The following is a 24,587-nucleotide window of genomic DNA, read 5'->3' as shown; positions in this document are numbered from 1 at the left end:
AGGATGGCATGGAAAGAGCAGGTAATTCCCAGAATGATACAGGTGGGTTGCTGCATGCTATTTACATCTGCACCACGGAGGAACAATGGCATTTGGGGGGGAAGAGCCAGCCCTCCCCGCTCTGGATCCCAGAGGCTGGCTGCTCAGCTGATGGGACATTCTGGGCAGTGCACGCTACACACTGGCATGCCCCTGGACCCGCCTTATTCTAAAAGACAGGAGGGGCAGCTGGCAAGGTGTTCTCAGTGAGGGCCTTGGGACTTTGCTACTCACTCCTCCTGCAGCCACTGGTCCACAATAGTCCAAATGCAGCGACGAGCTAGGACCCAGTCGCTGGGGCAGACTGAGGATTTGTCGTCGCCCCATACTTTGCGGGTGGCACAGAGCCTGTCTGTAGTTGGCACAGTTTGGCTTCCTGGCTGAGCATGTGATTTTTAATGCCACTGGGAGGCTGGCATGACGGTAATTTTTCAGGGCACCTGCAGCTCTTGGAAAGGCGGATTTACCACCATTAGAATTTAAAATCAAGAGTATGCTGTAGCCTCTCACCCCTGGCAGAGCCAGGGTATGGGAGATCCCTTTTGCTGCATGCTATTTACATCCTCACTGAGGAGGAACAACAGAGCTTGGGGGAAAGAGCCAGCCCTCCTCCAGCCAGCCCTTCACCACAGGCCACTGAAGGGCACCGCAAAGCTCCCGGCTTGCCTGGAGAGACTCCATTGACAGAGCAGCGAGCCATGGAGGGGGTAACGCTAATGCTGCAAGGAGAGCATGCAGAGATGCCAGCTGGGCAGCTGGCGCAGGCTAAGCCTGGGCTGGCCGGGGACACTCCAGCAGCAAGGCCGGAAAAGGCTGCCTTTTGGGTTTCCAGAGAGAATGACTGCCCCAGGTCAGCATGTTAACTCCTTTGCACTGCCATGCTCCTGCATGGAGCCATGTTCCGTGACAAGGGGACCAACGCCCCCACCTGGTCATTGTTCATTTAGCGAGGCGCCCAGCAGATCGAGGGACCGTGATCGTTCCCCTCTATTCAGCATTGGTGAGGCCTCATCTGGAGTACTGTGTCCAGTTTAGGGCCCCACACTACAAGAAGGATGTGGAAAAACTGGAAAGCGTCCAGTGGAGGGCTACAAAAATGATTAGGGGACTGGAACACATGACTTACGAGGAGAGGCTGAGGGAACTGGGATTGTTTAGGAGTAACAGCCGTGTTCGTCTGTATTCGCAAAAAGAAAAGGAGTACTTGTGGCACCTTAGAGACTAACCCATTTATTAGCGCATAAGCTTTCGTGAGCTACAGCTCACTTCATCGGAAGTGAGCTGTAGCTCACGAAAGCTTATGCTCAAATAAATGGGTTAGTCTCTAAGGTGCCACAAGTACTCCTTTTCTTTTTGGGATTGTTTAGTCTGCGGAAGAGAAGAATGAGGGGGGATTTGATAGCTGCTTTCAACTCCCTGAAAGGGGGTTCCAAAGAGGATGGATCTAGACGGTTCTCAGTGGTAGCAGATGACAGAACAAGGAGCAATGGTCTCACGTTGCAGAGGGGGAGGTTTCAGTTGCATATTAGGAAAAACTTTTTCACAAGGAGGGTGGTGAAGCGCTGGAATGGGTTCCCTAGGGAGGTGCTGGAATCTCCTTCCTTTGAGGTTTTTAAGGTCAGGCTTGACCAAGCCCTGGCTGGGACGATTTAGTTGGGGATGGGTCCTGCTTTGAGCAGGGGGTTGGACTAGATGACCTCCTGAGGTCCCTTCCAACCCTGATATTCTATGATTCTATGAACTTTTCTCAGTGAAATCAAACCTCTGATAGGGCGATTGTTGGTTCCCATAGTAGCAGAGATTAAATATAACTTCCAGCGAGCGCCGCACATCCTGGAACCATCCATTACCAGGGCTCAGAGCATCCCTCTTAACATCGAATGACCAAACTTAGAGCCGCCACCCAATGCCAGCGCCTGACCCCCGACCTCGCTGCCGCACATCGGGGGCGGGGACCTGCTTGTGGGAAAGGACGGATATATTTAACCGCTGTTCCCAGGGGACAGCCAACAGGGCCTCCTGTCGCCTGGCACACGGGGGCGGGGCATCAGGTTAATGGTTATGACAGTGGGAAACCCGTTTCAATTAAAGCTCCCTTTGTAAAGGCACAGCACGCTCATGCCAATCACCAGCCAGGCACTTGGCTGAACTATAAATGGGGAGATAATTGTACACTGCAGACTCTTTTGGCTGCTCCCACCAGCCTGATCGGCAGCAGACCCGGCTCTGAAGCAGGGTGGTGTTAATTGCTGCCTGCAAGGCCGGGTGACGCAGCAGCCCTGCTACTGGGGGCAGTGTGGGGGAGGCAGTTCCACCTGAACACACAGCTCCCTCCAAAGCCTTAGGAACTTGAGTGGCCTGGAACACGCCATGCAGCTGATCTCCCCCAGGCGTGGGACCCATGGCCTGTGTTGGAGGCCACATGCCATGCAGGGACCTGTAGGCTGCTGGGAACATGCTGCCTTGTGCTGGGGCCTTGGCTCTTGACAAGGGGGCCGTCTCTCAAGGAGAGCTAAATGGAAACGTCCTACGAGCACCTCTGACAGCCACGCTAACCAAGATAGGACCCAGCCCCCTGTGCTGGGTGTGTCTCCACACAGGGCCACATACCAGCCACCTGCCACAGTGACTTGCATCCTGCCAGGTATCTTGTGGGGCCTTGTGGCTAGAACACTCAGCTAGGACTCAGAAGATGTGGGTTCTGTTCCAAGCTCGGGTACTGGCCTGCTGGGGGATGTTGGGCAAGTCACTACTGTGCTCTGTGCCTCAGTTTCCCCACCTGTGCAATGGGGATAATGATACTGATGCACTGAGAGTTAGGAATCAGCATCATACAGAGCTCTGCCCAGGTTCTCCTATGGCGTCCGTCACCCAGGTATCCCACTGAGACACGTAAATAACATGACCAACCTCTGCCCGATCTGGTCCCTTCCCACGCCCCCTAGGGTGGAGAAGCTCCATTAGTCACCATGTGCCAGGTGTGACCACAGGACGCCACATGCTCCCAGCGGGAGCCAGCAAGGTTTGGGGTGGTTCTTGGCTCCTGCAGGGGTTTGCTCCCCGGCCCTGAACTAGTCCCCCAGAAAGACCCCCACCTGCACGAACAAGTCCTACCTCACGACAGGCAGCGCGTCCATTATTCCCTGGGGTTGGTGCAGGGATGCTCCCAGAGCACAGGGCATCACTAAGGCCCCACATCATTCAGACAAGGACCTTGCCCCTGTGGCCTGGGGGGGAGCCTGTGCAGTGACAGGGGGAGGCTCTGGTGTGCCTACACAACGCTTCAGCCCAGCTGCCTCCTGGCCACTGTTACAGCCCTGCCGGCAACTACGAAAACTGAGCCAAACGAACCCACACAGCTTCAGCAGCTGCTGCCCCAGACCTCTGAGCCAAACTCTCCCCAGCCACCGCAGCACCCAGTGCTGGGCGAAGCCATTCTGGAAAGGAATGGTGGCTTTCTGCATGGAGAGGAAGTGCGGGGCTTGGGAGGGAGGACTGTCCCTTCCTGATTTCCATAAAATGGTAATTCAATTACAGAAAGCAAAGAGAATTCCGAAGTCTCAGCAGCCCCACTAATTGTCTCATTAAGGGCAGAAACGCAGGGAAAACAATTACACCAGCCATCTGAATCACTAATGCCCCTGCAACAGCCGTGCAGGATTCCACTCAGATGTAGAAAGGCCCTAGCAGCGTTCTTGTGCTGGGGGAGCATCTTGCCACCCGAATTCATTTGCACACCGCGCAGGGTTCAAACTTCCTTCTGCCCAGCTGTGCACTGCAGTGGTGGGAAGTCACTACGTTCCAGACAGTTTGCATAGGTGAGCTCTCCAGTCACTCGCGGGGAAGGAAGCCGCAGGACCACCATCGCAGCGGGAGTGCGCCATCTCCCCAGCACATGGGCAGCGCTGATGAAGCTGATGCTCTGGTGGGCGGTGTCCTGCAAATGGAGGAGGAGCATTGACCCACAGGAATTGATCCACAGTGAACTGGAGGACAGGAGAAAAGGAGGACTTTAAGGTGCCACAAGCCCTCCTTTTCTTTTTGCAAATACAGACTAACACGGCTGCTACTCTGGAGAACAGGAGGCAGCTGCAAAGGGGGCAAAGGAGCCGGGCACACAACACGCAGCTGTGCAGTGTTGAGACGGGGGCTGAAAAGCTGCAAGTTCACCCACCAGCGTGGGCAGCAGGCTTCACTGCTGCAACACACCACTGGCCGTCTCTGCAGCAGCTGCCACATCCAGTACAGAACCCCACAACTGCTCTGACAGCACGCTCCATTTGTAGCTCTCAGGGCTTCACCAAGGCAGGCATGCATCATCACCCCCTTTCATGGCTGGGGAAACTGAGGCATAGAGGGGCAGTGACTTGCCCAGGGTCAAACAGTGAGTCAGTGGCAGTGCTGGGAATAGAACCCAGGTCCCAGAGTTCCAGGACAGTCCCTATCTGCTGGGCCTCTCGATCAACTTCACCAGCTGCAAAACATCTACTCCAAATCCTGCAGCACATGCACGATGCAACCTGGGCTCTGCAGCCACGGAGGAACTTAGAGCCACAGACCTGCCCTCTCCAGCTATTGAACGACACTAACAGGACATGGCCCCCCCCCACTCCACCCTGCTGGAGCACAAAGGCCCTACCAGAGATTCCCTTCACTGTCACTGTCCGAGCCACAAAAGGATGCTCTCCATCTCAAGCCCTGGAGCCTGCCCATGGAACAGCAGTGCAGAACTCCAGCATACTGCCCCACTCCACCCCCTGCACAGTGGCAGCAGGAGGGGCCCTTAGTGCTGGTTCCGGTTCCTACTATCCTAGTAGCTCCGGGAGACCCCAGCTGAGACCCGCTCAGCACAGCCCACCCGTGAGTGACGCAGAATCCCTGCCCCACGCTGCTCACAAGACGGTGGGGGGGAAGGCAGCGTTGTTATCCTTGCTGCACAGAAGGGGAGCTGAGGCCCAGAGAGAATCAGTGACATGCCCAAGGCCACCCCACATAGATCCCTGAGCTGCAGCCCAGTGCGCGAGCCAGCAGACCAGCCTTCTGTCCCTCGGGTTCCCAGAGCCTCTCAGAGTGGGGCGGGTCTCTAGCCACCTGCTCACTTCAGAGGCCCAGGGAAGGAGTGAGGAGGCCAGAGGCAGCAGTGCGGGAGTTAGGAAGAAAGACCCTGCTCCTCTGTCAAGCATCTCCTTTTCAAGGGCACAGATTGCTCTCCATCTCCCGGATAAAAGGACTAAAAGCAGATTAAGGCTGTAGATTTAAATCTATCCTGAAAATTTCTTCCTCTGGTAGATGGGAGAGCCAGAGTCGACAGAACGCTCCTGTCTGTGTGACGCCTGTCTATTTATTTATGCGCTTACTGAATTTTTCATAACTGAGTTAAGAACGATCAGTGTTCAGGGTTATCCTTTGTACACGGTTATCACCATAGAAACAAGAACAAGAGAGATAAACACAGCCCCACATTGTCTCCCATTGATGGAGCCAGGAGAACACAGCAGGGGAGGCGGGAAGCTCTGTGCACAGGAACTTGCACAATAATCAAGTACCCTGAAGTCAACAGCGTCTGAGAGGAAGAGCTGGTCCCATCCACAGGGACAAAGGGCATGCGGCAGCCTCCTCTGGTTATCTGTACCTGCTGCCGCTACGCACCCTGCTAGTCCGTGAACATAGCCTGGCAACTATTAATAAAGGCTCCACGGCATTTGGGAAGGGCTATATATCGGTCAAATATTCGTTCAGAAATGGACCAGTAATAGGAGTTCTTGAAAAAAACCCACAACACTGTTCAGCGTTTTTGAAGGACCTACAGGAACAATAAAAACTCTCCCCTACCTTTCCATGCAGATCCTGCAACATTAGTAAAGGCAACAGGTCCCAAGCTGTCAGTGATGCTGGTGCACAAGCTAGGAAATTAACCAGTTTTATTGGGACAGGAACTGCTTTCTTCTAGCTTCTGGGAGAGGGATGTGCGCAAAACACACTGATGGTGTATCCGTAATTCACCAGGCAGCCCCCAGCCGATCAGAGCTCAGTGCGGAGGGAACTCCGTGGTCATCCTATCCACAAGCCGGTTTTATGGAACTGCTTCCCTCTGCCAGTAGCCCTCCCCAGAAACTGGAGACTTAGTAACTGAGGGTGATGGAGGCCTCGTACCTCTTACGATAATTGGTCTACATATTTAGCCTCATTGTGAGCTCAGCTGCAAAGAGCGCATGGAAGTTCCTAAGACATCACAATAACTTATAACAACACGTGTCGACGGGAAAAGGTACGAAAGGGCAAAAAACCCAAATTAGTCCAAACAAAACGGCCTCCAGATATAGCTCAAAGACTGAGTTATGTTAGAAATCAGTGAACCAAAACTGGGGTAGGAAACCAGGCCTAACTGGCAGACAACATAACGAGGGGATGGGCTGTTCCACCCATCATCCCTTTTCAGGTCCATATAGGGAGAGGCTTTGGGGGAAGCGATAGAAGAACAGAGGGAAGCTATTGGAATGAGTTCCACCATCCTGGCTGCCACCCCAACAATCTCCAGGGACCCTGGACCTTCTTCCTCCTGGTCCTGAGAGGTGGTCAGAGAGAAGGACCCAGCTGACATCGCCACCCCTACTGGCTCCGGCTCACCCCCAACCACCACGCGGGATAAAGCAGGATTAGACTTAGCAGCAGCCCCGGCCCATCTCAGCTAACTTCATCTCTTCTCCCCAAAAGGACAGTTATCACTGGCTTCTACCATCTCAGAGACTGGTAAACTTTTCCTTCCACAAACTCCCTCTGGCGAAAGGGAAAGGGGAGGCTATAACAGGAAAAGCTTTACTCAGCATTTTACTTTCCACTGGCTGTAGCTGTTTTTCCTGGTTTTCTGTGTCCTTAACAAAAGTTAACGGGACGCTCAGCAGTGCGTTTGCCATGGTGCGAAGCAGGCGGAGGTCTCTGCGTACCAAACCCAGAGCTCGTGTAACGCTGGGTAGTGACTGAGTTATGTTCGCCCCTTAGCCCAGACATTCCCTCAAACACAACAGAGCAGATCAGCAGTTCTTCCAGAGACTCCATGCTGTTTCTACAGCTGATGCAGTCCACGGGCAGGAGTGCTCGTGTAAACGTGCCGGGTCGCCAGCCCTGCTCTGAGCAGGGGCACACGAGAGGTGGCTACGCCTGCCAGCCACTGCTGTACACAAAGGGAACATCTACACCCCACACTCCTTTCGGCAGCACCGAGCACGCGTACATTACACGCACCCCTAGAACAGTGCAGTGAGGCACAGTGGCCTCCCTCCCCACGGGCGCGCGAGGGACCATGACCCTCCCCGCCCCCTCGTGCCCGGGCGGGGCAGGGAGTATAAAAGGAGGGCTCTGCAGCTCAGTTGGGCCCCAGTGGAGGAGAGGGACGCCGCTGCCCTGCTGCAGCACCCGGGAGTTGAACCTGTGTTCGACCGCACCCTGCCCCCAGAGGAGACAGACCCAGCTGAGGAGTTGCCGGGACTGCCATCGGCTGTGTACACAGAGGAGCTCAATAACCAGTGGACACCAGAAGTACCAAACCCCGGGGAGGTAGGAAGAAGCCCAGGGGCAGCTGACGACTGGCCAGCTACAGGGCTGATCACTTCTGGGTTGGAGTGTTGCAGCTGGATCCCCGCCGACCCAGTGGCGTACCAGTCTGCCACAGCTAGGGCCCTGGGCTGGGATGCGGTGGAGTTGGGCAGGCCCGCATCCCCCTGCCACCCTTGCCCTTGGGTGGCCGACTCCCCACTTTAGGCCAGCAGGCCTGTGCTCCTTGATCCTCCCCCCCCAGCACCCTAGACTGCCCGTTGGGTGCTCAGCCTCTCTGAAGCTCCTAGACTGTGTGGGTTATCCTCCCTATCTGAACCCCGAGACTGAGTTTGCTGGCTCCCTTAGCCCACTAGCTGAGGCTAAAGTCTGCTCCCTGCTCTGCCCCACCCACAGGGCTAGAGCTATTGACTGGGTGTGTTTGCCAGCTGCCGGAGGCTTAGGCTACAGCCGGCTATCAGCCCAGCCCTGTGGGCTGGGGCCCCAGACTGTTAATTGGTGTCAGCCCCAGCTGAGAGGCTGGGGGCTAACGACTACATCAGGCTCTGACCCGCCCACGGGTAGGGACAGGAGCCCCAGACTGTTGTGGTGTTTGCCTCTGGTAGACGGGCCCAGAACCACAGACTACGTACAGCTCGGCCCCGCAAACCATCGCCCCTGACAACACTGGAGGGCGAGGGACCAGTACCTATGGGTGCAACCAGCGGTGTGGACAGGGAGAGTAAGGACACGCCTGAACCTTGTGGGAACGTACCCGAATAGGTCCCTATAGGGCTCTGTACTCGCCCAACCAGGGCCTCCCACGTCTACTTGCTACCTTGAGCAGCAGTGTCCCACTGCCAGAGCATTTCCCCACCGCAGCAAAAGCCTCCAGCAGTGAGGAAAGGCTCTGGCAGGAGGCAGGCAGTGGGAAAGGTGCCAGCAGTGGGGAAAGGCTCTGGCACCCCCCGGCAGAGCTGCACCGGGGGAAATGGAACGGAAAGCCAGTTAGTGTAGATGGCCTCAGAGTCTGGTGACAGGAGCAGTGTGTCCTGAAGGAGGAGCTAATCGAACACCAGACTCTGCGTTGTAAGGAACCTGGGTGCTCAGCCCAGTACCACAACAGGCTGGAGACAGGCAGAGCCATACAGCTTGGCTCCACCGTCTTCCTGCCTCTCTGGGTAACATCTGTGTGGCCACCTACCTCGTGCCAGTCTGGGGGTTCCTAACCTTGGGAGAGGTCTGGCTTCAGTCAGAAGGGGACAGAGGGATGAGGACAAGTGACCCGCACCAAAGTCAGACAGGAGATTCTGAATTATCCAGGTGGGAACGTAACATGCTCCTCACCAAAAATGTAAGGGGCACAAGTCACCCTCTGTACCTGGCGGTGAGGAAAAGCCATCTTGTCACAGAGAGTTTGTCCAGCCAGCCATGTCCTCGGCCACAAGAACCTCAGGTCCAAGACGTATCAATGTGCGGCTGTGAGCCCAACAACTTGCAAACAGCAACACCACCCCCTCAAACTCCTGCCCCACCCCCGGGACACCAAACACCTGTGAAGCCAGGAGCAGAGAAGGCTGGCAGAACAGGGCCCAGAGCTCCCGGCAGTGAGTCGCGAGCAGCTCAGAGCCACTGCCTGATTTACAGAGGGCTTTTAGGACACAAGGGCCACAGCTGTTTTCCCAGCACTCCGCTGTCGCTATCGGCTAATACATTTCACATCCGTTCAGCTCACTGCTCAGTGAGATTCAGGACCCAACTCTGGGAGGGCTGCGGCAGACTCACCGGGAGACCACGGAGAGACCCCACCACCACTCAGACTCTGCCTGAGCTGCTCCGAGAGCTGGCTGGAGAATAACTTGGTTGCATGGAGCCGGTGACGTCGGGGCACCCGCGAGGAGCAGACACCAGTGGGGCTTGGGCTATTCCACGCTGGCCTGGCTGGGCACCATAAGGGCATCCCTCACCTTGAAGGGAGCCCCAGTGCAGCATATTCCTTCCACAACGAGCCTGGGTCATGGGAAGCACCAAGATTTAGGCACCGGGCGGAGAAGTGTGGAGGGATAAATAGAAGTGTGAATAAAATGAAGAGAAAGCTGAACTGGAGCCAGCTGTGTTGCCTTCCTCCTCCATCGTGACTCAAAGGCTCAGCTGCCCATGCCACGTGGGATCTCCCTAGGGCCCGGCGGAGGGAAGAAAGCCAAGGTCTGTTTGTAAGCCAACAGCCAGGACTCCATGACTGCCTGCCAGTGACCCAGAGACCCCTCTCTGCACCCTGGCAGGAGGAAGGAGGATCTCCAGTGAGAGCAGAGATGTACAAACAAGCACCGGGGTGTGCGCAGCTGCAGTCCCAGCTGCTTACGTGGCCCCAGCGCCGGGATTCTGACAGCTCAGCACTCTTGCCTCAGCAGAGCCCGCAGACATGTCTGATTACGGCGCTCCAGCTCAATTAATCCCTCGGGAAGGCATAGGAAGTTGCAGAGTGATCATTAACTTCACACGCAATGAGAGAGACGCTCAACAAGAACTGACAGTGGGGGAAGCGGCTGTGATCTCGGGCCCCGTATCCTTCAGCAAGACGCACTGCGCCCTGAGACTCCATCTACCTGCCGAAAGAAGGGTGGGAGGGGAGGGAAGGCAGTTCCCAGAGTCTGTCAGGGAGGAGGAGACCCGGGGAAGATGGCAAGTGGCTGCCAGCAAGCCCTGCTGCGGTCAGGCGAGACTCATCACCCGAGAGATCTGTGAGAACGAAGAGGCAGAGCAGGCTTCAAGGGCTCTGTGCTGAGCGTGACAGGGAAAGGCGCCACCCCACCCGTAACAACGCAGCCCCTCCAGGAGGCAGCAAGCACCAATAAAGTCACGTTTTACTACTCGTCAGTGGCGCTTGGCTCCTTGAGTGCATAAACAACCATCATTCCAAGCACACAGCTCATGGCTGAGCTTTGCTGGGAGAGATGAAGGTGCCGGACACAAGGAAAGGAGACAGAGCTCCATGTGTATGGAACAGAGCAGAGTAGCTGGCTCAGGTACTGGGGCTGCCAGGGCCAGGGTTCAAACCTGGATCTCCCCCCACAGGAGGCAGCGAGCCATGAGAGATAGAAGAAAACAGCTCTGTGCTGGAGATAAGTCAGGGTGGGGGGTCCCTAGAAACACTGCCCCAGCATCAAAGCAGGCACTTGGGAAGAACCACCTCTCCGCCTAGAAGGGCGCCAGGCAGGTTTACACAGCGCAGGACACGCAGCCGAGACGCAGTAAGGCACCAGACTTGGGTTAAGTGCTGCTCGCTCCCCTGCACACAAAGGGCCAATGCTGGCAGAGCACCAGGGATGGAAGGTGCCTTCAGCAGCATGGGGAGGGGAGACCCCAGAGGGAGAGCGCACTCTGTGCCCTCCCCGGCCTTAGGAGAAGCAGCCTCAGATCAGTTACAAAGGGAGCTGGGGCACTGGGATGGATAGACAGACTTAGGACCCTCCCCCGTTCCAAACACTTCTCACACTGTGGCATGGCAGGCCTGAGAGCTCCCATGCGGTGAAGGGAAACAGCAAGCCGTGCCCCTGCCAGGTGCCACAGATCGAGGGCAGGCTGAGCCGCTGTCCACCCAGCAAGGGACTGACACAGCATGGTCCCACGCCCGCAGACACGAGGCCAGCTCACCTGCTAGCAGGAAGGTGATCAGGCAGGTTTCCTTTGGCATGTACAGCTTGAGCCGAGAGCCGCTGAAGACGTACTCCACCACCGCCTCGGAGCGGCCGGCCCGCTGCAGGAAGGGCAGGAACTGCTTGGCCTTCTGGGTGTCCTGGGAGGGCAGGAAAGGAGAGAGGACATTAGAGACTGATGGTGGGAGCGGGAACCCACATCCCCATAGGACAAGGCACAGCAACCTCACATCAGCCAGTCACACGACCCCTGGCCTGGCCTGGCGAAGGATCGAACCCTGAGCCTTGGCCTCTGCGCTCTGGTCCCTGCCACTCAGGCCAGAGGCTGAAGCCTGCTGGCAGGGGGCAGAGAGGCTGACGAACCTGGGGCCACCAGCCAGAGGGGACAGCAGCACTCGGCCCGTAAGGAGTCACCATTAACACGGGGCTTGGCCTGCCCAGTGCTGTACCTGGCTGGCTGGGAGACTCTCCTGCCTCGCACAGCACTGCCCGGGGCTGGGAGGTGGAGAGTCTGCCCCAGGGAGCCAAGCCCTGCTCCCAGCCCCTGGCAAATGGTGGGGTCAGCCCCCGGCATGTGAGGTAACACCGCAGGCACATTTGTGCTAGGAGCTCCTCCAGCTCTCACAAGACACTTGGGCAGGGAAGGGGAGAGCTGAGTTTCCTGGCAGGGCAACAATCAGGTACTCCTGCCCTGCACCCCACAGGCACATGGCAGCAAGTCACGGGTGTGGTACTCGGCCCTGCTGGGGAACACGGTCACTCGTACACCCAGCTGCATGCAGGCTGCAAGCAGTGCTGTGGCCCAAGCTCCCTAGTGGGCAGCAGCGCCAGGGCCCAAACCGCCCTGGCTAAGCACCAAATGCCACAAGGCCTTGCACTGCCCTGACCAGCCCCTTATCTCACTGACAGTGATTCGAGTCTCCAGCGTGACCACCTCTCCTTCACCCACCCGGCAGGACAGCCAGCGGGGAGCCGAGCTGACCTCGACACTGGGGTCTCCAAGGCCGTGTCTCCAAGGCCGGACACTTTCATGGGGTAGCTGCCCTTCGCCCTTCCCCCCGTCCCGGGACCCTTCCATTTGGATCCTTACGGCTTGGCTTAAATCCCTTCCCAAGCGACACAAGCTGCACGGAGAAAGGGCAGCTCTTCCCCCGAACCGGGAGGGCTGGGACTACACTGGGGTAACTAACTGGTTCAAATGCACCCGAGTTTGTATGGAAAATCTTTCCTGCATAGACAAGGCCTGAATGCAGACTTGGAGCTGGGCTCCCGTAGCCTCCTTCCCCAGGTGATGAGGCTGCTCGGGTCAGGTCTCAAACTGCTCCAGCGAGCCAGGGCAATAGACCCGAGAAACACCCACGTGTCCTGCCAGCTGCAGGGCAGCATCTGGGCACGAGTGGCCTATGGTCCTGGGGGAGTCCCTGCCAAATTCAGCCCCAGGAATCCAGGGCCCCTAGGGAAACCAGCTGCTCATGATCCATGGAACCCATTGAATGCTGGGAGTACATTCAGGACTGAGTAGATACCAGTACTGTCTCAGTGTTTCCAGGTGCTCCCCCATCTGTCTGTCTCCACCTGTCATCTCATCTCATACTCCGATCAGGAGCTCTCTGGGACAGGGGCCGGCGTTTCATCCTGTGTTTGTACAGTGCCTAGCACAATACAGGCCTGGCTCATGGCTAGGCTCCCAGGCGCTATGCTAATACAAATAATCTCTAACAATGCTCAGTTATCTACCTGGCCCCACAGTCTGTGCACCTTGATCCAGACAGCTCCCCGTGACCTTGGCACAGTGCCTGGCCTTCCTCAAGGAAGGAGGTTGCGTCTCAGGACCTCTGTGCTGCGAGAACACGCTCTTCCTGTCAGGCTCAGAGCCACCCAAGGGTTCCCCTCCCCACCCATCACGCGAGATGCCCTGTTTCATTTGTTTAAGACACCGCAGCAAGAACGCAAGTGCCAAAATCCTATGCAGCCCCCTGCCCTGACTGGCTAGCTTCCCGCTAGTCATACGTTCGTATCTCTTTCCTGCCCTAGACAGGTCCACGCCTACTTTGAGCACTGGTGTGGGCAGATAGGAGGGACGCCAGCTGGCCCGGAACACCCAACTCCAGCAACCTCTCACCCCCCCATTAAGCATAACCCGGTGCTGACGCAGCTCCCCGTGGAGCAGCAAGTGCTTCCCTTTCACAGGGAATCTGGCCTCAAATGAATATCGCACTTTGCTGCCTGCTCCGCTCCTAGCAACAAGCCACTGTGTATAAATTAATGCATATTGGTTAAGAAAAAGTCAGCACGCCATGAGCAATGGTCAGTGGTGGCGGAGGGACTCAGAGTGCCTGGTGAAACGCGTGGCAGCACCACACTTCAATGCCTGGCACGCTTTCATCGGACAGGCCCAGACATTGAGGGAGGGCTCAGAACAATATTTACAGTAATGGGACTCAGTGTCCTTCCAAACCGACCCGTCACAGCAGGAAGACAATCTCCTCCCAGATCACTGCTGCTTTCCTTGATAGAAGCCAGAGCAGACCTGTAGCCTAAGTTCGTGGAAAACTCCCACATGCCCAACTTCCCTCCCCACCCCAGAACGGAGCAGAGGCAAACAGTACAAACACCCTATAGGTCAGAAAGCACCAACAGATTAAGACCATTTGCTAAACAGGCTTAAAGCTCAGGCCATTATTCATAGGCTGGGCCTGTAATTGGGGAATGCATTACCTAATTGATTATCTCAAATCGCTAGGTTATTGACTTATTTTGAACCGGAGGCCTCAGCCAAAAACTAAGCAATCTGTACATTTCAGACGCAAGACACTAAACGTCACGGGCTTCTGATTTATTTCACCCAGCAAAAAAAAGCTGTTCCTAAAATAAAACGCAGCCAGGTGGCTTTTCATTTCACTGTGTCCTTAATTTAGAAAAATGAACTGCAAAGGAAGGGAAGGGAGAAACTCGCTGCAGCCAAAAACTTTCTTCCCTTCAGTAACAGCTTGGATCTAGTTCACCGAAGGGCTGCCTGACCAGACTGCCAAAGCAGAGACATGGATGGAAACTCACTAGATCACAGAAATAAAATCAATAGGCTGTTCCCAAGATCCGTCCCCACCGCTGAACGGCTTGCACTGCAGAAAAGGACTTACTGGGAAGGAGCCGGGGCATTCAAAATGCCATATTTTATGGCAAAGGTTAGAGCAGAGAGCTCGCTGCTCCAGCTATGGGACTTGAATGTAAATTGGAACCAGCTCCCCTACTCGGAAACTCATTATTTCCAACGCAGTCAGCGAGCGAAAAGAAATGGCTATCTGCATACGTTCCTTAGACCAAAGTGCAAGCCAGGCTGCGATTACACGCCCGCATGTCACTCCAGGAAAATTAAGTGGCAAGGGGAGAGTGGGAGCAGAGCATACTTTGACAACAGCTGAATCCCGACTGACAACATGCGTCCGCACCTCTCAGACTCTCATTAACAGGACGCGACCTTCAGCATTTCAGATGTGACCAAAAAAGAAACCAAGGAGGGACCGGGAGAGTGGAGGCAGCCATGAATCTTTGGAGCAAAGCCTCTGCCACAGAACAGCAAGAGGTGCTTTGGCAGCGGCATGGCAGATTAGCCTTGAAGATGGGAAGAAAGGAGAATATCGTGGCCCATCTGGATCTGCCAATCCCCCGGGGCACAAGAGAAGCGATGACAGCATCCCGGCATTAGCAGCAGGCAGCTGATGCCGAGCTAGGCAATAACAATGCTTTGCACTCCAACTGTACAGCAGCTCACCAGAGAGGAAGGACGGCCCAGCGGTTAGAGTTCTAGCCTGGGATCTGAGTGATCTGGCATCAATTCCCTGCTCCACCACTGACTCCCTGTGAGGCCCTGGGTGAGTCACTTAATCTCCCTGGTATAATAGCACAAAAGGTAAATGCACTGAAGCTTGTGTGACACTCAACTGAAGGGGGCTAGAGAAATACCTGTGTCGGGCCTTAGAGGGCTGTACAGACACTGAACCCCATGGGAGCCCAGCTCCCCTGCAAACCGGGCCAGAGGTCACACCGGGAGCCTGGATTAGAACCCAGGGGTCTTGACTCCCCATCCATTGTTTCCAGGCACTAGACTACACAGCCTATAAGCCGCCTCACGAGAAAGTCGCAGGGGGATGTGGAAGTTGTTCTGGGTTCCCTTGACTCGGGTTGGAGTTCTTCAAGGATCTGACTCGGGATCGTTCCCGTTTAGATAGTTTCATTGATGGCCTTGGCACAAGAAGGAGTGCGCTAACGAAACGTGCGGACAACCCCACGTTGGTAGGCATCGTCGATACAGAGGAGGATTGGAATATTGGTGGGAAGGCCTTGAGACCTGGCTTAACAGCAATGGGGTGAAATGTAAGAGCACAAAGAGCAAGGGGCTAACAACAAGAATGTCTGCTATAAGCTCAGGACTCATCGGGTGACAGCCACAGAGGAGAAGAGGCGGTGGCACGTGGGTCGATCACAGATGACGATGAGCCACCGATGTGACGCAGCTGTCAAACAAGTAAGTGCAATCCTAGTGTGCATCAAGCGAGGGACGTGTTAATGTCATTGGATAAAGCACTGGTGAGCCTTCCTCTGGAATACGGTTCATCACCAACCGGAAAGGTCCAGCCAAGGGCTACTAGGATGATCCAGGGAAGGGAGGCCTGTCTTACAAGAGAAGCCTGGGAGGGCTTGGCTTGTTTGGCCTAGCACAATGCAGGCTGAGAGGGGATCTGACTGCTCTCTACAAATACAGCAGGGGTAGACACTGAAGCTAAAGGACAATGTTGGCACAAGAGGAAACAGGGATAAACTGGCCAGGAATAAATTCAGGCTGGAAACGAGAAGCAGGTTTCTAACCACCAGAGGGAGGCAGGCTCTGGAATAGCCTGCACTAGGCATTGTGGGGGCTAACAACCCAGCTTGGTAAATTTGTGAAGAGAACGATAAGCTGGGGCTGCCTATGATCACACGGTCTGGACTCAATCCCTTCCAGCCCTACATTCCTAACTCACTCCTTTACCCTCCCTGTAAAGGCCCCCCCCATTGGACCAACCTCCCCTCCCAGCTGGAGGCTGATGGAGACTGTACTTCGGCTTCCCTTTCTACTCATGGCAGTACCAGGAATTCGGAATGGGAGAGACCGACTAGACCACCCATCCCTCTCCGGCCCATGTGAAGCTTCCCCCTGCAGCACCTTTCTTAGTGCCCTGCCCTTCCAGCCACCTCTAGCCCATCACGGTAAATGCTGACCTGAGGTCAGAGCCACAGCTATTCGTGACACGTCACAGACAGCTTCCTTCAGAGGGGGCTCCCCATTTGCAGCCTGTGCGTGCCACACTGAGCATATCAGGTGGGTGACAAGACCCCTCAGTGGGGGCGGGTTCTTTGGACCAGGTGACTGGGAAGTGCTTGTGCCAGGTGCTGTATCTCCCAAAAGCACCCGTAAGAGGATGCTGGGCTCCTGATCAGTTACGAACTCAGGCTCCCTCAGGAGGCAGAGCAATACCGTCATGGAGATCAAGCAACCTCAGGTAGCAACCTCAGGTAGTTGGTCGGTCAGGGAAGCAAGTCTAAGGGGAAAAGCAGTTCCAGAGAGCTGACAGTTTTTCGAAGACACATCATTACAGGCACAAGAGCAAACTATCCCACTGCGTAGGAAAGACAGGAAGTCTGGCCAGAAACCACCCTGGCCTAACCAGGAGACTTTCAGTGATTTGACATTAAAAAACAAGTCCTACAAAAAGTAGGAACGAAGACAAACTACAAAGGATGAATATAAACAAACAACATTAGCATGTAGGGACAAAATGAGAGGGGCCAAGGCACAAACTGAGATTAAATTAGTTTGACACAAAGGGTAACAAGAAAACATTAGAAGCAAGAGGAAGACCAAAGACAGGGTAGGCCGGTTACTCACTGAAGGGGGAAGGACAATAACAGACAATGTGGAAATGGCAGAAGTGCTAAATGACTTTTTTTGTTTCAGTTTTCACCAAAAAGGTCAGTAGCGATGGGACATCAGACACAGTGAACGTCAGATGGATAGAATAGGGAAAGAACAAGTTAAAAATTCCTTGGACAAGTTAGATGTCTTCAAGTCACCAGGGCCTAATGAAATACATCCTAAAATACACAAGGAGCTGACCTGGGGAATTACAGACCAGTCAGCTTAACTTCAGTACCCAGAAAGATAATGGAGCAAATAATCAAGCAATCGATTTGCAAACACCTAGAAGGTAATAAGGTGATAAGTAACAGACAGCGTGGATCTGTCAAGAACAAATTGTGTCAAACCGACCTAATAGCTTTTTTTGACATGTGTGACAAAAAGTTCCTCCTCTACCTAGGTGGATCCTGCGCTTACTGGCGGATTTGCTTGCCTCAGAGATTCACAGTAGCCCTCAGTTTGGCCACTTTCGAGGCTCAGATCTGCCGTTCACTCAGATTTCCCCATGCTGGCCAGCGATGAGGCTAAGGAGAAGAACAACCCCTGCAGTCTCTGCTGATCCACCATGTGGGTTGGGGAACAGCCCAGAGACCTTCCCCTCTGGTGGAACAGCAATGGGGTGCTGGTCCAGGTCAACTCCTCCTGTGTCTCATCAGGAGTTGGGGAGGATTTGGGGGGAACTCGGGCCTGCCCTCTACTCCGGGTTCCAGCCCAGGGCCCTGTGGAATGCGGATGTCTAGACTGCCTCCTGGAACAGCTGTCCGACAGCTACAACTCCCTGGGCTACTTCCCCGTGGCCAGCTCCCAACATCATCTTTATCCTCACCACAGGACCTTCCTCCTGGTGTCTGATAAGCTTGTACTCCTCAGTCCTCCAACAGTCCGCGTTCTCACTCTCAGCTCCTAGTGCCTCTTGCTCCCAAGTCCTCACACGCACACCACAAACTGAAGTGAGCTCCTTTTAAAAACCCAGGTGCCCTGATTAGCCTGCCTTAATTGATTCTAGCAGCTTCTTGATTGGCTGTAGGTGTTCTAATCAGCCTGTCATCTTAATTGTCTCCAGAAGGTACCTGATTGTTCTGGAACCTTCCCTGTTACCTTACCCAGGGAAAAGGGACCTACTTAACCTGGGGCTAATATATCTGCCTTCTATTACTCTCCTGTAGCCATCTGGCCCAACCCTGTCACAATACACAAGTGACAATCTGGATCTGCCTTCCATCTTCTCTTAGGGTTTTATCCTACAACCCATCACCATCGTATCTGGGCAAAAGTTTTCAGCAAACAGTAAATGTGTCAAAAATGCATTTTTGAGGAGCACTAAAACTATTCACAAATTTGGGTCAAGTTAATCAAAAACACTGAAAAAGATTCAGAAATGTCAATTCAAATCAACATTTTCGTTTTGAAATGTCATTTCCATTCACCATTCCACTCCAAATGCTTTGTTCAACACCAACTAATTATTTTGGGGTTTTTATTTCAGGAGAAAAAAACCTGAAAAAAACCTCAATTTTGGGTGAAAAAAAAGGAATTTCCAATTTGCAAAGACAAGTAAATATTTATTCAGCTCTAATCAGACTGCCCAGATCCTGCCTTTGAAAGAATGAAGCTTCACACAGGTATAACAACTAAAGCGCTCTGAAATCTGCTTTGAAGGACCCGGTGCTGGGAGTCACCTGTTTGACCCAGCACCACACAGAGGATGAGATGCTTAGATAACCCTAAAACACAGCTCCTTGTTGTTCTTGACAAGAGAGAGCCTCTGCTTCCACCTATGTCAGCCTTAAAACACATGCCTGGAAATTTATTTCACAGCTGTGCAGCCAAGAAGTTAATACAACCCAGTAACTATAATCTGCAAGCAAAGAAAAAATTCATTACCCAACTATTAACCACTTAGGTTTAACGTATGTAAATCTAAAACAGAAGCTGCTAATGAAGGCTACTAATTAGTGGTAATCACTATACAGTCACAATTTGATTCATTTACAGAAAAAATGAGCAGCAAAACAGGGAAAAGCCCCACCGTGGGCTGAACTTTCCTGCTACTCCCCAAAAGCGAGGGGAGGTTATTAAAGTACCCACATTTCCCAGCTTCGCCTAGCAGAGCGGTCATAGCAGCTCAGGTGAGCGGATCCTGGAACACAAGCCTCTGCTGACTGGCAAGTGCAAGCCAGCTGCCAACAACTAAAATAAGCAGCAGTGTTCAAATATTCGAGAATGACCTTAAAATCCACATGTATTTGCATAGCACAAAGCAGGCTCTTCTCCAAGAGGGGAAGAGACAGGCAAGTGCTGATAGTTAATGTGGAATATTAAGTGGAGTGTGGCAATTATTGCACGGTAAGCCATAGAGTCATCAGCAGCAGGCTGACACCAAAGTGACAGATTACGACTCACTTCCCAAAGCGTCCGTTAGGACAGCTTTCAAAGTCTTCTTTATTTTCGGCTTCGCGGTGCAGGAGCTAATGGAGAGGGAGCAGCACTGTTCATAAATTGCACTCCAGTAAGGGAGCCAGGGACCCTAGAGGGCACACAAATAAAGGGCATTTTTAGCAGGCAGATTGTTAACGGGGATTCAGGCTGGTTCGATTTCCTTAGGTCGAGGTTACAGCAGGAACAGCCGCAATCAAAGCTCCACATATCCTAAACCCAGCGGGGCTCCCGTTCTACGGCAAACCTTCCCCCGGGACCTGCGGCACTCACACAAATCTTGCAGCGCGCTGCACATTCCTCAGCGGCTGTCAGGAAATTCAAGAACAGTGGGACTGGTTTGGTTTTTTTAAAACCAAATTAGATATGAACGAGAGCAATGCTATCAGCATCACATTCCTGGGGTTATTTTAATATTAAACATCCACGTTACACTGGTCCCAGCTTTTCACTCTGCCGCAGATTTGTATACTCATGAGGCTACATGGAAAGAATAGCTGTCAGGGAAGGACACCGGCTCAGATGTGAGCCAAATGTACCTCTGATTGGGGTCTAAATTAATTGTATCCACTCAGGGAAATGGCATGGCCATCACAGAAGGGAGATCAATGAAAACCTCTGCTCAGTGTGCAGCGGCAATCAAAAAAAAAAAAAAAATCTAACAAGCAGTTCAGCTGGAGAAGGAACAGGACACAGACTATCCCAAGGCCTTTACATACATAATGGTGCAGTTCCAGTCACCCCACCTCCAAAACAACACTGCAGGGGGGCCAGAGATGGATGGGAATGATCAGCAAACTGAAATCTCTTCTCAGAAGGGAGACTGAAACAAACAGGAATGTTTATCTCAGAGAAGAGATAAATAAGGGGGTGGGGGATCTGATAATCTATAAAATAATGAATGGGAGAGAGATCAGGACTTCCACCCACTCCATCTCATCACACAAGGACCAGGGACTCTCAATGAGGCAGAAACGTGGAAAATTCAAGTAGGCTGATGAAGGGAAATACTTTTTCAGATCACAGAGCCTGTGGAACTCTCCGCCACAATATGTCACCGAAGCCAAGAAATTTGCAGGATTCACAAAGGGGCAAGACATGCATGAAGATACCAAGAACAGCCAGAGTTACCCAAGTTCGTTTACAAGAGCTTGGGAAGCGCTATAAACCCTCCTGCTTCAGAGCAGGAGTCAAACTAAAGCCTGGTCTACACTGGAGAGGGGCGATCAATCTAAGTTACACAACTTCAGCTACGTGAATAGCGTAGCTGAAGTCGACGTACTTAGATCTACTTACCGCAGCGTCTTCACTGTGGTAGGTCGACTGCTGATGCTCCCCCGTCAACTCTGCCTACGCTTCTCGTTCTGGTGGAGTACCGAGTCGATGGGAGAGCGCTCGGCGGGCGATTTATCACGTCTTCACTAGACTCGATAAATCGACACCCGCGGGATCGATCGCTCCAGAGGTAAGTGTAGACATGCCCTAACTATTGGGGGTCAGGAGGAAACGTTCCCAGGGCAGGCTCTCATCACTGCCCACTCAGGGGCCTCTTGCACCTCTCTCTGAAGCTGCTGGCACTGGCCACTGGTGGAGCCAGGTGGCTGGGCTGCAGTGCTGGCCTGACACCGTCGGGCACTTCCTATGCTTCTGTATATTGGAGGCATCCGTGACTAAGTCCACAGAAGGGGCCAGTGATATGGAGGAGATCCCTATGCAAACACTGCACAGTGCCTACCATGCTGGGGTCTGAGGGGCTCACTGCAGGTCTGTCAGCATGGGGGTAGGGGTCTCGATTGCTCCCCTCTGCCAGTCGGGACTGATGGAGGCTCCCAGGGGTGGATGGAGTTATAATGACACGCCGCCGCCACCACCACCACCAGTCCCAGGAGCACGCTGCACATCCAGGCTGGTTTTACTGGCTGATCGTGTCTCGATCACCCCTCCCAAGGCAGGGACACCTCTGCCCCTGAGGGAGCCGTAGCTGCTCCAGTGAAGCAGATTTCTCGAGAATTCAGGAAGGCAGATTTCTCTTGGTTTACCCTTGGCCAGGAGCATAACTGAGGGTATGAATGGGCCGGGGTGGGGGTGCTGATGCATCCGCACAGTGGGGTGGGGGATGAGAGGCGCACACAATCTGGCCTGCACTAAAGGGAAGGACTTTGAGCACTTTTTCCCCCCAAAGAGTCTGACCCAGCTGTGCCCTTCTCTCCAGGCCTGGGCAGAGAGGGTGTGTTCTTGCTGACCCAGGAGGCAGACCCAGCTGCACACATAGCACTCACACTTCAAGGCGACCCTGGAGGCTGGCCTGGCCTGGTTCACGGGTGCTGGAGACTGGGCATTCTGCGCAGGGGAGTGATGCCGAGAGCCAGGGCAAGCAGGGAATTCCCAGGGACTGAAATGCAGAGCACCAGGCATCCTCTCTCTGCCTGGAAACTCCCGGGCTGCCAGTGACTGTGCGTTAAGTGCTGCACTCCAAGGGTTTTACTGCACCTTGAACAACTCTCCTGTGTCCTCACCCCGCAGGGACAAAGCCGCTCTGCAGCAAGGGCAGCCAGCCCCGTTCCAAGCACTGCTCATCCAGCAGCAGAACAGGCCAGGCTGCTCCAACGCCCACGCATGGGCAGCAGCCCGGGGCCACGGGAACTCCCCCTGCACCAGGAGGGAAGCAGCGTGATGGGAAAGCCGATGGCCAAACATCCGCTGGGCACCAGTTTAGCCGTCATGTCAGTTCAGCACGGGACCACTCAGTGCTGGTGCTGATGGTTCAGCACTGCGCTACCCAAAGCCTTTGAGAAGGGAGGAAGAGGGGAAGCTGCTCTAAGGATCCGCCCAGCTTTCTAGCTAAATCTTGGCCCCATGCCAAGCCAGACACCGGGTTCCTCCTCTCGCGTTGTGCTCTGCACCTTCTGAAGGAGACAAGCAAAGACCTTTCCTCCCCGTCAGCACCCGTTTGCTCCCATGGGCCCTGCGGAAAAGCATGCTGCAGTGGCTTCCTTCTTAGGAAGACAGGTATTCCCAGACTGGGTCAGACCAGTCTTTCATCTCTGACAATACCCTGTACGAGATGCTTTAGAGGAAGGTGAACAGTGCCCGGACGGGAGATAATCTACTCCGGGAGAGTTCCCCCCAACCCTTTCAAAACTCGGTTTGTATTGACCATTGTTACTCTATCTAGGCTTGGTACCCATATAATGTCCAACTCCCTTGGATTCTTGCCAAACTCTTGGCCTCAGTGACATCCTGTGGCAGTGAGCTCCACAGGCTAGTCGCACATAGCATGAAAGGAAAACCATGCCCTTTGATCTGTTCTGAATTTGCCCCCTTTCGGTTTCATCACGTCCCCTTGTTCTTGTGTCATGAGGTGGGGAGAAGAGAAGCTCCCCATCTCTTTTCTCCAGACCAGTCAGTATGTTATGGGCTTATATCCCCTCTTATTCGACTCCTCTCTGAGGTAACAGTCTCCATCTTTTTACTCCCTGTCAAGAGGAGAGCTTGGCCAGGCCCTTGATCACGCTGGTCACTGTTCTCTGAAGCCTTCTAGCTCTGCACGATCCTTTGGAGATGGGGTGGCACAGAACAGACGCACCACTGGCTTACAGAATGGCATAGCAGTCTCTCTATTCTCCATCCCATTCCTTACACAGGCTCTCCCCCTCCACAGCCTGTTCGCTCTGCCTCTCCACTTCTCTCTGACACACCTGGCTGAGGCCCCGGACTCAGAAATGGAAGTAGCTGGGGAAAGTGGGGGAGGAGAAAGAAAAGAAGGGCTCAAACCCAAGGACGCGTCAGCAGTGGGCTGGGAAAGCTCCTGCAGCCAATGCTGGGCTTGTTCCGGGGCACTGGAAGAGCAATCAGAGCTCCTAGATCACTGGAGGAGAAAGCTCCAGAAACCTCAGGGACTCTGAAAGATACTGAGGGTAGTAATGAGGAGTGTGGGGCCCTCAGAACTCAGTCTCCCCAGGGGGACCCTCGCTAGCCCCCGCTGCTGGGGATAGACTTGGGATTGAGGCACTGGACTGAGGACCGGCTCTCTTACAGCTTTCCTGTGTGACCCTGGGCCAGTCATGTCCCCTCTGGCTCTCGGCTTCACCATCTGTATCGTGGGGATAACAACCCTTCATTTGTCCAGTCTAGTTACACTGTAAGCGCTTTGGGGTATTTGTACAGCGCCTACCACAGGGACTCTCTATCCTGCCTGAGGCCCCAGCACCATTTTGACACGAACAAATGACACCAAGAGCGAATTCCAGACCAGACCTTGACATGCGGAGGGGGCTGCAAGAGGGTTTTGACCCAGGGCTGCTCCGGGTTGCGTGCCATTAGCAGACCATGCCTTGGGGTAGGTAACCCATCAGTCGGACAGAGAAGCAATTAGGCAGAGCTCTGTTTTACACTGCTCCCCAGAGCTTAACTCAAGACTTGGTAACAAAACAAGTCCATCTCTGATAAGGACTTCATTCACAACCTCCTTGTGCCCCCCCCAAACACGTTCAGCTGCATTGTTTCCTCAGACAAAGGTGGCTCACAACACAAGCCTATTCACGCCGGAGAAGCTGTTGCTGCACAGGGCAAGAATCAAGGACATATAGATTTTCCAGAGCAGATGGCACTAATGCATGCCACCAAATGCAATTAAAATCCACACATGCGCACACACAACGGCTCACACTGCGGGACAGGAAACCAGGGGCACTGTGCTGGGACCCAGCCGCAGTCGGACCCCACGTAACTAACCCAGCCATAAGCAGCACTAATCATCTTGCACCGACACAGCGCCTTTCAGCCCCAAGGATCCCAAAGCACTTTGCAAATATCCATCCCCACCTGAATGGCAGCCACTTCTGGGGTGGGCCACAGCAGCTGTGTAAAAGCACGGTTTTAGGCTTGGATTTAAGGAAGACTCTTGAACCCAACTAAAATGCCAGGGGAAATGTAGAGGGACAGGCTACCCCACAACTCATGCAGGAACA

General features: G+C 54.0%; 1 protein-coding gene across 1 annotated transcript in view; it reads right to left on the bottom strand.

The window, feature by feature from the left end:
* SND1 (staphylococcal nuclease and tudor domain containing 1) overlaps positions 1 to 24,587 on the bottom strand; it is a 505,775-nt gene that overhangs the window by 207,512 nt on the left and 273,676 nt on the right. Inside the window, exon 15 of the mRNA XM_073329019.1 lies at positions 11,224 to 11,365. Within this exon, the coding sequence (XP_073185120.1) occupies positions 11,224 to 11,365 (142 nt within the window). The remainder of the gene's footprint in view (positions 1 to 11,223; positions 11,366 to 24,587) is intronic.

This window comes from Lepidochelys kempii, chromosome 1 (genome assembly GCF_965140265.1).
Source record: "Lepidochelys kempii isolate rLepKem1 chromosome 1, rLepKem1.hap2, whole genome shotgun sequence".
NCBI classification, from domain to species: Eukaryota; Metazoa; Chordata; order Testudines; family Cheloniidae; genus Lepidochelys; species Lepidochelys kempii.
Note: the sequence above shows the minus strand (reverse complement) of the source record. Positions and strands in the feature narration are given on the sequence as shown.